At 50.3% G+C, this 15598-nt stretch overlaps 1 protein-coding gene across 1 annotated transcript in view; it reads right to left on the bottom strand.

Annotated features, from left to right (window-relative positions):
• The window catches only part of LOC124032425 (60S acidic ribosomal protein P2-like), a 23523-nt gene extending 11512 nt beyond the window's left edge, over nt 1-12011 (bottom strand). Inside the window, exons 1-4 of the mRNA XM_046344817.1 lie at nt 11924-12011; nt 10418-10541; nt 9277-9325; nt 5399-5494 (exon numbers count right to left, since the gene is read on the bottom strand). Coding sequence (XP_046200773.1) covers nt 5399-5494; nt 9277-9325; nt 10418-10540 — 268 coding nt within the window. The 5' untranslated portion in view covers nt 10541; nt 11924-12011. The remainder of the gene's footprint in view (nt 1-5398; nt 5495-9276; nt 9326-10417; nt 10542-11923) is intronic.
• Nucleotides 12012-15598: the final 3587 nt, after the last annotated feature.

Here is a 15598-nt window from a genome sequence, read left to right on the forward strand (position 1 = left end):
AGAGACAATGTGAAAGGGGGAGAGAGAGAGACACAATGTGAAAGGGGAAGAGAGAGAGAGACACAATGTGAAAGGGGGAGAGAGAGAGACAATGTGAGAGAGACACAATGTGAAAGGGAGAGAGAGAGAGAGAGAGAGACAATGTGAAAGGGGGAGAGACACAATGTGAAAGGGAGAGAGAGAGAGAGAGAGAGACAATGTGAAAGGGGGAGAGAGAGAGACACAATGTGAAAGGGGAGAGAGAGAGAAAGGGGGAGAGACAAATGTGAAAGGGGGAGAGAGAGAGACACAATGTGAAAGGGAGAGACACATGAGAGAGAGAGACACAATGTGAAAGGGGGAGAGAGAGAGACACAATGTGAAAGGGGGAGAGACAATGTGAAAGGGGGAGAGACAATGTGAAAGGGGGGAGAGAGAGAGAGACAATGTGAAAGGGGAGAGAGAGAGAGAGACAAATGTGAAAGGGGGAGAGAGAGACAATGTGAAAGGGGAGAGAGAGAGACACAATGTGAAAGGGGGAGAGAGAGAGAGAGAGACACAATGTGAAAGGGGAGAGAGACAATGAGAAAGGGGGAGAGAGAGAGAGAGAGAGAGACAATGTGAAAGGGGGAGAGGGAGAGACAATGAAAGGGGAGAGAGAGAGATGTGAAAGGGAGAGAGAGAGAGACAATGTGAAAGGGGGAGAGAGACAATGTGAAAGGGGAGAGAGACAATGAGAGAGGAGAGAGAGACAATGTGAAAGGGGGAGAGAGAGAGACAATGTGAAAGGGGGAGAGAGAGAGAGAGACAATGTGAAAGGGGGAGAGAGAGACAATGAAAGGGGGAGAGAGAGAGAGACACAATGTGAAAGGGGGAGAGAGAGAGACACAATGTGAAAGGGGGGAGAGAGAGAGACACAATGTGAAAGGGAGAGAGAGAGAGACAATGTGAAAGGGGGAGAGAGAGAGAGACAATGTGAAAGAGAGAGAGAGAGAGAGACAATGTGAAAGGGAGAGAGAGAGAGAGACACAATGTGAAAGGGAGAGAGAGAGAGAGACACAATGTGAGAGAGAGAGAGAGAGAGACACAATGTGAAAGAGAGAGAGAGAGAGACACAATGTGAAAGGGGGAGAGAGAGAGAGACACAATGTGAAAGGGGAGAGAGAGAGAGACACAATGTGAAAGGGGGAGAGAGAGAGAGACACAATGTGAAAGGGGAGAGAGAGAGAGACACAATGTGAAAGGGAGAGAGAGAGAGACACAATGTGAAAGGGGGAGAGAGAGAGAGACACAATGTGAAAGGGGGAGAGAGAGAGAGACACAATGTGAAAGGGGGAGAGAGAGAGAGACACAATGTGAAAGGGGGAGAGAGAGAGAGACACAATGTGAAAGGGGGAGAGAGAGAGAGACACAATGTGAAAGGGGGAGAGAGAGAGAGACACAATGTGAAAGGGGAGAGAGAGAGACACAATGAAAGGGGGACACAATGTGAAAGGGGAGAGAGAGAGAGACACAATGTGAAAGGGGAGAGAGAGAGAGACACAATGTGAAAGGGGGAGAGAGAGAGAGACACAATGTGAAAGGGGGAGAGAGAGAGAGACACAATGTGAAAGGGGGAGAGAGAGAGAGACACAATGTGAAAGGGGGAGAGAGAGAGAGAAAGACACAATGTGAAAGGGGAGAGAGAGAGAGAGACACAATGTGAAAGGGGGAGAGAGAGAGAGACACAATGTGAAAGGGGAGAGAGAGAGAGAGACACAATGTGAAAGGGGGAGAGAGAGAGAGAGACACAATGTGAAAGGGGGAGAGAGAGAGAGAGACACAATGTGAAAGGGGGAGAGAGAGAGAGACACAATGTGAAAGGGGAGAGAGAGAGAGAGACACAATGTGAAAGGGGAGAGAGAGAGAGAGACACAATGTGAAAGGGGAGAGAGAGAGAGAGAGACACAATGTGAAAGGGGGAGAGAGAGAGAGAGACACAATGTGAAAGGGGGAGAGAGAGAGAGAGACACAATGTGAAAGGGGAGAGAGAGAGAGAGACACAATGTGAAAGGGGGAGAGAGAGAGAGAGACACAATGTGAAAGGGGAGAGAGAGAGAGAGACACAATGTGAAAGGGGAGAGAGAGAGAGACACAATGTGAAAGGGGGAGAGAGAGAGAGAGACACAATGTGAAAGGGGGAGAGAGAGAGAGAGACACAATGTGAAAGGGGGAGAGAGAGAGAGACACAATGTGAAAGGGGGAGAGAGAGAGAGAGACACACAATGTGAAAGGGGGAGAGAGAGAGAGACACAATGTGAAAGGGGAGAGAGAGAGAGACACAATGTGAAAGGGGAGAGAGAGAGAGACACAATGTGAAAGGGGAGAGAGAGAGAGACACAATGTGAAAGGGGAGAGAGAGAGAGACACAATGTGAAAGGGGGAGAGAGAGACAATGTGAAAGGGGGAGAGAGAGAGAGACACAATGTGAAAGGGGGAGAGAGAGAGAGACACAATGTGAAAGGGGGAGAGAGAGAGAGACACAATGTGAAAGGGGGAGAGAGAGAGACACAATGGGAAAGGGAGACAATGTGAAAGGGGAGAGAGAGAGAGACACAATGTGAAAGGGGAGAGAGAGAGAGACACAATGTGAAAGGGGGAGAGAGAGAGAGACACAATGTGAAAGGGGGAGAGAGAGAGAGACACAATGTGAAAGGGGAGAGAGAGAGAGAGACACAATGTGAAAGGGGAGAGAGAGAGAGAGACAATGTGAAAGGGGAGAGAGAGAGAGAGACACAATGTGAAAGGGGAGAGAGAGAGAGACAATGTGAAAGGGGGAGAGAGAGAGACAATGTGAAAGGGGGAGAGAGAGAGAGAGACAATGTGAAAGGGGGAGAGAGAGAAAGGGGAGACAATGTGAAAGGGGGAGAGAGAGAGAGACAATGTGAAAGGGGGAGAGAGAGAGAGACAATGTGAAAGGGGAGAGAGAGAGAGACAATGTGAAAGGGGAGAGAGAGAGAGACAATGTGAAAGGGGGAGAGAGAGAGAGACAATGTGAAAGGGGAGAGAGAGAGAGACAATGTGAAAGGGGGAGAGAGAGACAATGTGAAAGGGGGAGAGAGAGACAATGTGAAAGGGGGAGAGAGAGACAATGTGAAAGGGGGAGAGAAACAATGTGAAAGGGGGAGAGAGAGACAATGTGAAAGGGGGAGAGAGAGAGACAATGTGAAAGGGGGAGAGAGAGACAATGTGAAAGGGGGAGAGAGAGACAATGTGAAAGGGGGAGAGAGAGAGACAATGTGAAAGGGGGAGAGAGAGAGACAATGTGAAAGGGGGAGAGAGAGAGACAATGTGAAAGGGAGAGAGAGAGACAATGTGAAAGGGAGAGAGAGACACAATGTGAAAGGGAGAGAGAGACACAATGTGAAAGGGAGAGAGAGACACAATGTGAAAGGGAGAGAGAGACACAATGTGAAAGGGAGAGAGAGACACAATGTGAAAGGGAGAGAGAGAGAGAGACACAATGTGAAAGGGAGAGAGAGAGAGAGACACAATGTGAAAGGGAGAGAGAGAGAGACACAATGTGAAAGGGAGAGAGAGAGAGACACACAATGTGAAAGGGGGAGAGAGAGACACAATGTGAAAGGGGGAGAGAGAGAGACAATGTGAAAGGGGGAGAGAGACACACAATGTGAAAGGGGAGAGAGAGAGAGACACAATGTGAAAGGGGGAGAGAGAGAGACACAATGTGAAAGGGGGAGAGAGAGACACAATGTGAAAGGGGAGAGAGAGAGAGACAATGTGAAAGGGGGAGAGAGAGAGAGACACAATGTGAAAGGGAGAGAGACACAATGTGAAAGGGGAGAGAGAGAGAGAGACACAATGTGAAAGGGGAGAGAGAGAGAGAGAGACACAATGTGAAAGGGGGAGAGAGAGAGAGACACAATGTGAAAGGGGGAGAGAGAGAGAGACACAATGTGAAAGGGGGAGAGAGAGAGACACAATGTGAAAGGGGGAGAGAGAGAGAGACACAATGTGAAAGGGGGAGAGAGAGAGAGACACAATGTGAAAGGGGGAGAGAGAGAGAGACACAATGTGAAAGGGGAGAGAGAGAGAGACACAATGTGAAAGGGGGAGAGAGAGAGACACAATGTGAAAGGGGGAGAGAGAGAGAGACACAATGTGAAAGGGGGAGAGAGAGAGAGACACAATGTGAAAGGGGGAGAGAGAGAGACACAATGTGAAAGGGGGAGAGAGAGAGAGACACAATGTGAAAGGGAGAGAGAGAGAGAGACACAATGTGAAAGGGGAGAGAGAGAGAGACACAATGTGAAAGGGGGAGAGAGAGAGACACAATGTGAAAGGGGGAGAGAGAGAGAGACACAATGTGAAAGGGGGAGAGAGAGAGAGACACAATGTGAAAGGGGGAGAGAGAGAGAGACACAATGTGAAAGGGGGAGAGAGAGAGAGACACAATGTGAAAGGGGGAGAGAGAGAGACACAATGTGAAAGGGGGAGAGAGAGACACAATGTGAAAGGGGGAGAGAGAGACACAATGTGAAAGGGAGAGAGAGACACAATGTGAAAGGGAGAGAGAGAGACACAATGTGAAAGGGAGAGAGAGAGAGAGACACAATGTGAAAGGGAGAGAGAGAGAGAGACACAATGTGAAAGGGAGAGAGAGAGAGAGACACAATGTGAAAGGGAGAGAGAGAGAGAGACACAATGTGAAAGGGAGAGAGAGAGAGAGACACAATGTGAAAGGGGAGAGAGAGAGAGACACAATGTGAAAGGGGGAGAGAGAGAGAGACACAATGTGAAAGGGGAGAGAGAGAGAGACACAATGTGAAAGGGGAGAGAGAGAGAGACAATGTGAAAGGGGGAGAGAGAGAGAGACACAATGTGAAAGGGGGAGAGAGAGAGAGACACAATGTGAAAGGGGAGAGAGAGAGAGAGACAATGTGAAAGGGGAGAGAGAGAGAGACAATGTGAAAGGGGGAGAGAGAGAGACAATGTGAAAGGGGGAGAGAGAGAGACAATGTGAAAGGGGGAGAGAGAGAGACAATGTGAAAGGGGGAGAGAGAGACAATGTGAAAGGGGGAGAGAGAGACAATGTGAAAGGGGGAGAGAGAGACAATGTGAAAGGGGGAGAGAGAGACAATGTGAAAGGGGGAGAGAGACACAATGTGAAAGGGGGAGAGAGAGACAATGTGAAAGGGGGAGAGAGACACAATGTGAAAGGGGGAGAGAGACCAAAACAGAGAGACAGATACAGGGGGAATCTCAATTGCATTTTCCACATCCTCTCATCTCCTCCTCAAAACCCATTGAAAAAAGGTCAAAGAGGGACCTCTGGCTTTCTCATCCAATGGGGTTTGTAAAGGAGATGAGGCTGTGAGGAAAATGCAGTTGAGATCTTCCCATCGAGATTGGTTCTCACAGGCAGGAGCAGCCCCAGGAGCATCAGCAGCAGATCCACCAGCCGCTGACACCGCCACAGCCCCCCCTACTGGCACGGAGGCCAACTTGGACATTCCTACAGACAGACATGGGTTAGACTAGAGCTACACAGAGTAAGGGGAAGTAGCCACTAGATGCTGACCTTGGTTCAGTTCACCATTTTCCCCAACTAAAGTTGGGATCTGGAGAATGGGAAGCTGATCCTAGATCTTTATCAAGGGAAACTGAACCCCTGAGAATGGGAAGCAGATCCTAGGGAAACTGAGCCCCTGAGAATGGGAAGCAGATCCTAGGGAAACTGAGCCCCTGAGAATGGGAAGCAGATCCTAGGGAAACTGAGCCCCTGAGAATGGGAAGCAGATCCTAGGGAAACTGAGCCCCTGAGAATGGGAAGCAGATCCTAGGGAAACTGAGCCCCTGAGAATGATACACTCACCAATATAACAATCATACACAGAAACAACTAAATCTGCCAAGACTGACAGAGCGGTAGGGTACAGGGAACCAGAGCGGTAGGGTACAGGGAGAGGGAAGCAGACACTGCTATTTCTAATGAGTCAGAGGATGAGTCTAGAATGGGACCCAATACAGTCCTCTACCACTGACCAGGGGAAGGGACCAATACAGTCCTCTACCACTGACCAGGGGAAGGGACCAATACAGTCCTCTACCACTGACCAGGGGAAGGGACCAATACAGTCCTCTAGCGCTGACCAGGGGAAGGGACCAATACAGTCCTCTAGCGCTGACCGGGGACCCAATACAGTCCTCTACCGCTGACCGGGGACCCAATACAGTCCTCTACCGCTGACCGGGGACCAATACAATCCTCTAGCGCTGACCGGGGACCCAATACAGTCCTCTAGCGCTGACCGGGGACCCAATACAGTCCTCTAGCGCTGACCGGGGACCCAATACAGTCCTCTAGCGCTGACCGGGGACCCATACAGTCCTCTAGCGCTGACCGGGGACCCAATACAGTCCTCTAGCGCTGACCGGGGACCCAATACAGTCCTCTAGCGCTGACCGGGGACCCAATACAGTCCTCTAGCGCTGACCGGGGACCCAATACAGTCCTCTAGCGCTGACCGGGGACCCAATACAGTCCTCTAGCGCTGACCGGGGACCCAATACAGTCCTCTAGCGCTGACCGGGGACCCAATACAGTCCTCTAGCGCTGACCGGGGACCCAATACAGGCCTCTAGCGCTGACCGGGGACCCAATACAGGCCTCTAGCGCTGACCGGGGACCCAATACAGTCCTCTAGCGCTGACCGGGGACCCAATACAGTCCTCTAGCGCTGACCGGGGACCCAATACAGTCCTCTAGCGCTGACCGGGGACCCAATACAGTCCTCTAGCGCTGACCGGGGACCCAATACAGTCCTCTAGCGCTGACCGGGGACCCAATACAGTCCTCTAGCGCTGACCGGGGACCCAATACAGTCCTCTAGCGCTGACCGGGGACCCAATACAGTCCTCTAGCGCTGACCGGGGACCCAATACAGTCCTCTAGCGCTGACCGGGGACCCAATACAGTCCTCTAGCGCTGACCGGGGACCCAATACAGTCCTCTAGCGCTGACCGGGGACCCAATACAGTCCTCTAGCGCTGACCGGGGACCCAATACAGTCCTCTAGCGCTGACCGGGGACCCAATACAGTCCTCTAGCGCTGACCGGGGACCCAATACAGTCCTCTAGCGCTGACCGGGGACCCAATACAGTCCTCTAGCGCTGACCGGGGACCCAATACAGTCCTCTAGCGCTGACCGGGGACCCAATACAGTCCTCTAGCGCTGACCGGGGACCCAATACAGTCCTCTAGCGCTGACCGGGGACCCAATACCGGGGACCCAATCCTCTAGCGCTGACCGGGGACCCAATACAGTCCTCTAGCGCTGACCGGGGACCCAATACAGTCCTCTAGCGCTGACCGGGGACCCAATACAGTCCTCTAGCGCTGACCGGGGACCCAATACAGTCCTCTAGCGCTGACCGGGGACCCAATACAGTCCTCTAGCGCTGACCGGGGACCCAATACAGTCCTCTAGCGCTGACCGGGGACCCAATACAGTCCTCTAGCGCTGACCGGGGACCCAATACAGTCCTCTAGCGCTGACCGGGGACCCAATACAGTCCTCTAGCGCTGACCGGGGACCCAATACAGTCCTCTAGCGCTGACCGGGGACCCAATACAGTCCTCTAGCGCTGACCGGGGACCCAATACAGTCCTCTAGCGCTGGCCAGGGGAAGGGACCAATACAGTCCTCTAGCGCTGACCAGGGACCAATAAAGTCCTCTACCGTTAAGCTGCTCTAGAAACAGAATGGGAAGCTGATCCTAGATCTGTGGGAGGGAATAGGGAGTGTGGGAGGGAATAGGGCGTGTGGGAGGGAATAGGGAGGGAATAGGGCGTGTGGGAGAGTATAGGGCGTGTGGGAGGGAATAGGGAGGGAATAGGGTTCCATGTGGGAGGGAATAGGGTTCCATGTGGGAGGGAATAGGGTTCCATGTGGGAGGGAATAGGGTTCCATGTGGGAGGGAATAGGGTTCCATGTGGGAGGGAATAGGGTTCCATGTGGGAGGGAATAGGGTTCCATGTGGGAGGGAATAGGGTTCCATGTGGGAGGGAATAGGGTTCCATGTGGGAGGGAATAGGGTTCCATGTGGGAGGGAATAGGGTTCCATGTGGGAGGGAATAGGGTTCCATGTGGGAGGGAATAGGGTTCCATGTGGGAGGGAATAGGGTTCCATGTGGGAGGGAATAGGGTTCCATGTGGGAGGGAATAGGGTTCCATGTGGGAGGGAATAGGGTTCCATGTGGGAGGGAATAGGGTTCCATGTGGGAGGGAATAGGGCGTGCGGGCGGGAATAGGGCGTGCGGGAGGGCGTGCGGGAGGGTATAGGGCGTGCGGGAGGGTATAGGGCGTGCGGGAGGGAATAGGGCGTGCGGGAGGGAATAGGGCGTGCGGGAGGGAATAGGGCGTGCGGGAGGGAATAGGGCGTGCGGGAGAGAATAGGGCGTGCGGGAGAGAATAGGGCGTGCGGGAGGGAATAGGGAGTGCGGGAGAGAATAGGGAGTGCGGGGAGTGCGGGAGGGAATAGGGAGTGCGGGAGGGAATAGGGAGTGCGGGAGGGAATAGGGAGTGCGGGAGGGAATAGGGAGTGTGGGAGGGAATAGGGCGTGTGGGAGGGAATAGGGCGTGCGGGGAGTGCGGGAGGGAATAGGGAGTGTGGGAGGGAATAGGGAGTGTGGGGAGTGTGGGAGGGAATAGGGAGTGTGGGGAGTGCGGGAGGGAATAGGGAGTGCGGGAGGGAATAGGGAGTGCGGGAGGGAATAGGGAGTGAGGGAGGGAATAGGGCGTGCGGGAGGGAATAGGGCGTGCGGGAGGGAATAGGGCGTGCGGGAGGGAATAGGGCGTGCGGGAGGGAATAGGGCGTGCGGGAGGGAATAGGGCGTGCGGGAGGGAATAGGGCGTGCGGGAGGGAATAGGGCGTGCGGGAGGGAATAGGGCGTGCGGGAGGGAATAGGGCGTGCGGGAGGGAATAGGGCGTGCGGGAGGGAATAGGGAGTGCGGGGAGTGCGGGAGGGAATAGGGCGTGCGGGAGGGAATAGGGCGTGCGGGAGGGAATAGGGCGTGCGGGAGGGAATAGGGCGTGCGGGAGGGAATAGGGAGTGTGGGAGGGAATAGGGAGTGTGGGAGGGAATAGGGCGTGTGGGAGGGAATAGGGCGTGTGGGAGGGAATAGGGCGTGTGGGAGGGAATAGGGCGTGTGGGAGGGAATAGGGCGTGTGGGAGGGAATAGGGAGTGTGGGAGGGAATAGGGAGTGTGGGAGGGAACCAGACAGATGTTTACCTGCGTTCAGGACTTCATTGATATCTTTTCCCATCAGCTCACTGATGACCTGTAGTGGAATAACTCAACATCACAACAGAGTGAGGGTTTACTACCAGCTGTCTCTCTCTGTGTGTCCCACAGAGTGAGGGTTAACTACCAGCTGTCTCTCTCTCTCTGTGTGTCCCACAGAGTGAGGGTTTACTACCAGCTGTCTCTCTCTCTGTGTGTCCCACAGAGTGAGGGTTTACTACCAGCTGTCTCTCTCTCTGTGTGTCCCACAGAGTGAGGGTTTACTACCAGCTGTCTCTCTCTCTGTGTGTCCCACAGAGTGAGGGTTAACTACCAGCTGTCTCTCTCTCTCTGTGTGTCCCACAGAGTGAGGGTTTACTACCAGCTGTCTCTCTCTCTCTGTGTGTCCCACAGAGTGAGGGTTTACTACCAGCTGTCTCTCTCTCTGTGTGTCCCACAGAGTGAGGGTTTACTACCAGCTGTCTCTCTCTCTCTGTGTGTCCCACAGAGTGAGGGTTTACTACCAGCTGTCTCTCTCTCTCTGTGTGTCCCACAGAGTGAGGGTTTACTACCAGCTGTCTCTCTCTCTCTCTGTGTGTCCCACAGAGTGAGGGTTTACTACCAGCAGTCTCTCTCGGTGTCCCACAGAGTGAGGGTTTACTACCAGCTGTCTCTCTCTGTGTGTCCCACAGAGTGAGGGTTAACTACCAGCTGTCTCTCTCTCTCTCTGTGTGTCCCACAGAGTGAGGGTTTACTACCAGCTGTGTCTCTCTCTCTGTGTGTCCCACAGAGTGAGGGTTTACTACCAGCTGTCTCTCTCTGTGTGTCCCACAGAGTGAGGGTTTACTACCAGCTGTCTCTCTCTCTCTGTGTGTCCCACAGAGTGAGGGTTTACTACCAGCTGTCTCTCTCGGTGTCCCACAGAGTGAGGGTTAACTACCAGCTGTCTCTCTCTCTCTATGTATCCCACAGAGTGAGGGTTAACTACCAGCTGTCTCTCTCTGTGTGTGTCCCACAGAGTGAGGGTTTACTACCAGCTGTCTCCCTCTGTGTGTGTCCCACAGTGTGAGGGTTTACTACCAGCCGTCTCTCTCTCTGTGTGTCCCACAGAGTGAGGGTTTACTACCAGCTGTCTCTCTCTGTGTCCCACCTTAGCCAGGCGCTGGTCATCAGCCTCGATGCCAACGCTGCCCAGGATGTCCTTGATGTTCTGACTGCTGGGGTTGGTGTTGCCACCCAGCGCTGCCAACAGGTAGGCGGCCACGTAACGCATTCTACAGCAAAGAGGACGGATTACAGGGTTAAATTGTGATTCTGGAAATCACTCAAGATGACTATCATGTTGCATGAATAAAATAGAAAATATACATTTCACCTGAAAAGTCCTCAACCCCCCCAACTCAGACAAGATAGACAGACAGGGTTAGCAATCAGCATGATAGCTAGGTGGCTAACTTAGATGTAGATGGGATTGTAAGGTTGATAGTCTTTTCATGTAGCTTTGGTAGACATTGTCAATTACAGTTGTAGGGACGTCAGACTTTCAGCATGCTGCACGGACCCCATGGAGGCTCTAGTCTAGAGCGCCTGCTTAAATATTGCTCAGACGATGTTTAAACTCTCTGCATGGTCAAAGTAGGGCCCTCCCGGGTGACACAGAGGTTTAAGGCCCTGCATCTCAGTGCTAGAGGCGTCACTACAGACCCTGGTTTGATTCCAGGCTGAATCACAACCAGCCGTGACTGGGAGTCCCATAGGGACATTGTCCCAGCATCGTCCGGGTTTGTGCCGGTGTTGGCCAGCATTGTAAACAACCATTTGTTCTTAATTAACTTCACTAGTTAAATTAAGGTTAGATGTTTATGTTTACAAATGGAAAAAATAGAGTGCTATATTTACCGTCATCACTTATTGTAATATTTAATTACTTTGACGTATTTCATGATGTTATATAACACGTAATTCCCCTACGTGGACGCATTACACTGAGTAAAGTTTGCAGCACACAATATTTACAGGAAATACACCTTTTAACCTCAGATTTCTGATGTTACTATTAAAGTTTACAGTCATCGCGATCTCACAAAATCGATACTTTAAAAAAAACAGATCAATATATTTGGTTTTAGTACCAGTGTTTGTGTTAATCCCCAGTCCGTAGTGGGACTTGACGCCTCATGTCCACCAGACGCGTTTAAACTCTTCGCGTTCTGACGGAAGTCATTCATTGTCAATGGAGTGGAAACGCAACGCTTCGTTGGTGTGTTTTTTTTTTTACCGCGCTCGGCTGCGGTGCGTTCTGCGTACAGCAAGCGTCCGATATGTATTATGTATGCGTTGGTTGACCGTCTGGTGGTCCGTGTGGCTCAGTTAGTAGAACACCTGCAACGCCAGACTCCCACTGGGGGACCGTTACTAACAAATAGGAAATAATATCAACTTTCATTTCAGCAACAAAAAAAATATCTGAAAGATCATGTCAACTTTTGCGAGAACCTAAAGATAGCAGTTAACTAATCTTTTTCGCGTCATGTAAATCGAAGTGTCAGTTATATATTAGCCAGTTTTCACAGCATATCAAATCAATTTTGTAGGTCAAACCTTGTATAAGGCATTTAAATAATAATAATAAAAACCAATAATCATCATTACTTACTTGAAGTCTGAAACAGACGCTAAACGTTGTGAGAGTTGTGACAGGAAGGATGAACGTCTTTTTATTGTTTCCGTTTACTTCTTCTATGGTGAACCTGAAGTTAATTCTACTCCCACATCGTACATCGCCACCTAGTGGATGTAGGTTTTCATCAACATAAATGTTGCAGCACACACGTGTGTAAGGGTATAATGGCTTTGAAAAGTGGAAATATGCGAATATTGAAATGTTGAGCAAGTTTGCGCAGCTCTTTTAATAACTATACTGAAATAAAACAGACTTTATAGTTGTACGGTAAAAGAGTTGGGAAAGAGTAACGCAAAATACAATGAGAGCAGTCGATCCTGAGCAGGACAGTGTCAGAGGAGCCCAGTAAAGGAGTTGGATTGTAGGAGTGTGAAGGAGGTCAGTAGGTCCATGTGGTGATTTGAAGGTGATCCTCTATTGAACTGGGAGCCAGTGGAGTCTGGTGAGAGTCGGGAGGATGTGTGTGAGGATTCTTGCAGTTGAGTCTTGTTTGAAGTCTGTCCAGTGTTTTGGTGTGTTTTGCAGTGTTGAGTGTTTCAGATCACACTGGTACAGTGGTACAGTTATGTAGAATAGTTCTAATGGCTCGTATATCTCATATAGGGTTGCAAAATTCCAGTAGCCTTCCCAAAATTCCCAGCTTTTCCAGAAATCCTGGTTGGAGGATTCATGTGTATTCCTTATCTGATTCCCTGGAATCTTCCAACCGGAATTTTGGATAAACTTGGGAATTTTGGAATTTTGCAAGTGCAACCCTCATCTCTCCTCTCTCACCATGATGGCCATTCATTCACTGTTTGTGAATAGGTAGCGTAGTGGTTAGAGCGTTGGGCCAGTAACCGAAAGGTTGCTTGATCGAATCCCCGAGCTGACAAGGTAAAGATCTGTCGTCAGTTAACCCACAGTTCCTAGGCCGCCATTGTAAATAAGAATTTCCATTGTTATCCACTAGAGGGCAGCAGTGTCATGTTCATTCCATTGTTATCCACTAGAGGGCAGCAGTATATAATGTAGCTGAGACAGTTGTTCTTATGGCTCAATTAAACTCATAGTGCTGAAGAGCTGCGCTACAGCGTGATACAAATTTAATAAAGACAATGTTCCCAGGTTAACGGCAGCTGTGTTTACATTTCAACTATAATGCTGAACTTCAGCCATACAGATTGAATAAACGAGCCCTCAGTCCCAGAAATCCCACACCTAAGAAAACAGTCTGCTGGAACATTAGTACATTATGGGAGGCAACCCATCTGTCTAAAGAGACTAGTTGGTATTTACCCAACACAGTGACAGACATGGAGCCTAATTACACTGATAGATGGAGTGATATATTTACACACTTGGTGGAGGGATACATTTACACACTTGGTGGAGGGATACATTTACACACTTGGTGGAGGGATACATTTACACACTTGGTGGAGGGATACATTTACACACTTGGTGGAGGGATACATTTACACACTTGGTGGAGGGATACATTTACACACTTGGTGGAGGGATACATTTACACACTTGGTGGAGTGATACATTTAGAGTGCCTTGCGAAAGTATTCGGCCCCCTTGAACTTTGCGACCTTTTGCCACATTTCAGGCTTCAAACATAAAGATATAAAACTGTATTTTTTTGTGAAGAATCAACAACAAGTGGGACACAATCATGAAGTGGAACGACATTTATTGGATATTTCAAACTTTTTTAACAAATCAAAAACTGAAAAATTGGGCGTAAGCTGGTTAAATAAAGATGAATTAAAAATGTAATTAAAAAAGTCAACCCTGTAGTCTGGTATTGTAGTTATTATAGCGGTCATAGACCCTGTAGTCTGGAGGTATTGTAGTTATTATAGCTGTCATAGACCCTGTAGTCTGGAGGTATTGTAGTTATTATAGTGGTCATAGACCCTGTAGTCTGGTATTGTAGTTTTTATAGCTGTCATAGACCCTGTAGTCTGCTATTGTAGTTCTTATAGCTGTCATAGACCCTGTAGTCTGGCGGTGTAGTCTGGCGGTGGCCCGTTCCTGTAGGTTCATGCTCTACAACATCCGCAGAGTACGACCCTGCCTCACACAGGAAGCGGCGCAGGTCCTAATCCAGGCACTTGTCATCTCCCGTCTGGATTACTGCAACTCGCTGTTGGCTGGGCTCCCTGCCTGTGCCATTAAACCCCTTCAACTCATCCAGAACGCCGCAGCCCGTCTGGTGTTCAACCTTCCCAAGTTCTCTCACGTCACCCCGCTCCTCCGCTCTCTCCACTGGCTTCCAGTTGAAGCTCGCATCCGCTACAAGACCATGGTGCTGGCCTACGGAGCTGTGAGGGGAACGGCACCTCAGTACCTCCAGGCTCTGATCAGGCCCTACACCCAAACAAGGGCACTGCGTTCATCCACCTCTGGCCTGCTCGCCTCCCTACCACTGAGGAAGTACAGCTCCCGCTCAGCCCAGTCAAAACTGTTCGCTGCTCTGGCCCCCAATGGTGGAACAAACTCCCTCACGACGCCAGGACAGCGGAGTCAATCACCACCTTCCGGAGACACCTGAAACCCCACCTCTTTAAGGAATACCTAGGATAGGATAAGTAATCCCTCTCACCCCCCCCCTTTAAGATTTAGATGCACTATTGTAAAGTGACTGTCCCACTGGATGTCATAAGGTGAATGCACCAATTTGTAAGTCGCTCTGGATAAGAGCGTCTGCTAAATGACTTAAATGTAAATGTAAATGTAAATGTATTGTAGTTATTATAGTGGTCATAGACCCTGTAGTCTGGTATTGTAGTTATTATAGCTGTCATAGACCCTGTAGTCTGGAGGTATTGTAGTTATTATAGCTGTCATAGACCCTGTAGTCTGGTATTGTAGTTATTATAGCGGTCATAGACCCTGTAGTCTGGAGGTATTGTAGTTATTATAGCTGTCATAGACCCTGTAGTCTGGAGGTATTGTAGTTATTATAGCGGTCATAGACCCTGTAGTCTGGTTTTGTAGTTATTATAGTGGTCATAGACCCTGTAGTCTGGTATTGTAGTTCTTATAGCTGTCATAGACCCTGTAGTCTGGAGGTATTGTAGTTATTATAGTGGTCATAGACCCTGTAGTCTGGTATTGTAGTTTTTATAGCTGTCATAGACCCTGTAGTCTGCTATTGTAGTTCTTATAGCTGTCATAGACCCTGTAGTCTGGCGGTGTAGTCTGGCTGTTCCTGTAGGTTCATGCTCTACAACATCCGCAGAGTTACCCTATCACACAGGAAGCGGCGCAGGTCCTAATCCAGGCACTTGTCATCTCCCGTCTGGATTACTGCAACTCGCTGTTGGCTGGGCTCCCTGCCTGTGCCATTAAACCCCTTCAACTCATCCAGAACGCCGCAGCCCGTCTGGTGTTCAACCTTCCCAAGTTCTCTCACGACCCTCCTCCGCTCTCTCCACTGGCTTCCAGTTGAAGCTCGCATCCGCTACAAGACCATGGTGCTGGCCTACGGAGCTGTGAGGGGAACGGCACCTCAGTACCTCCAGGCTCTGATCAGGCCCTACACCCAAACAAGGGCACTGCGTTCATCCACCTCTGGCCTGCTCGCCTCCCTACCACTGAGGAAGTACAGCTCCCGCTCAGCCCAGTCAAAACTGTTCGCTGCTCTGGCCCCCAATG

Source organism: Oncorhynchus gorbuscha, linkage group LG03 (genome assembly GCF_021184085.1).
Source record: "Oncorhynchus gorbuscha isolate QuinsamMale2020 ecotype Even-year linkage group LG03, OgorEven_v1.0, whole genome shotgun sequence".
NCBI classification, from domain to species: domain Eukaryota; kingdom Metazoa; phylum Chordata; class Actinopteri; order Salmoniformes; family Salmonidae; genus Oncorhynchus; species Oncorhynchus gorbuscha.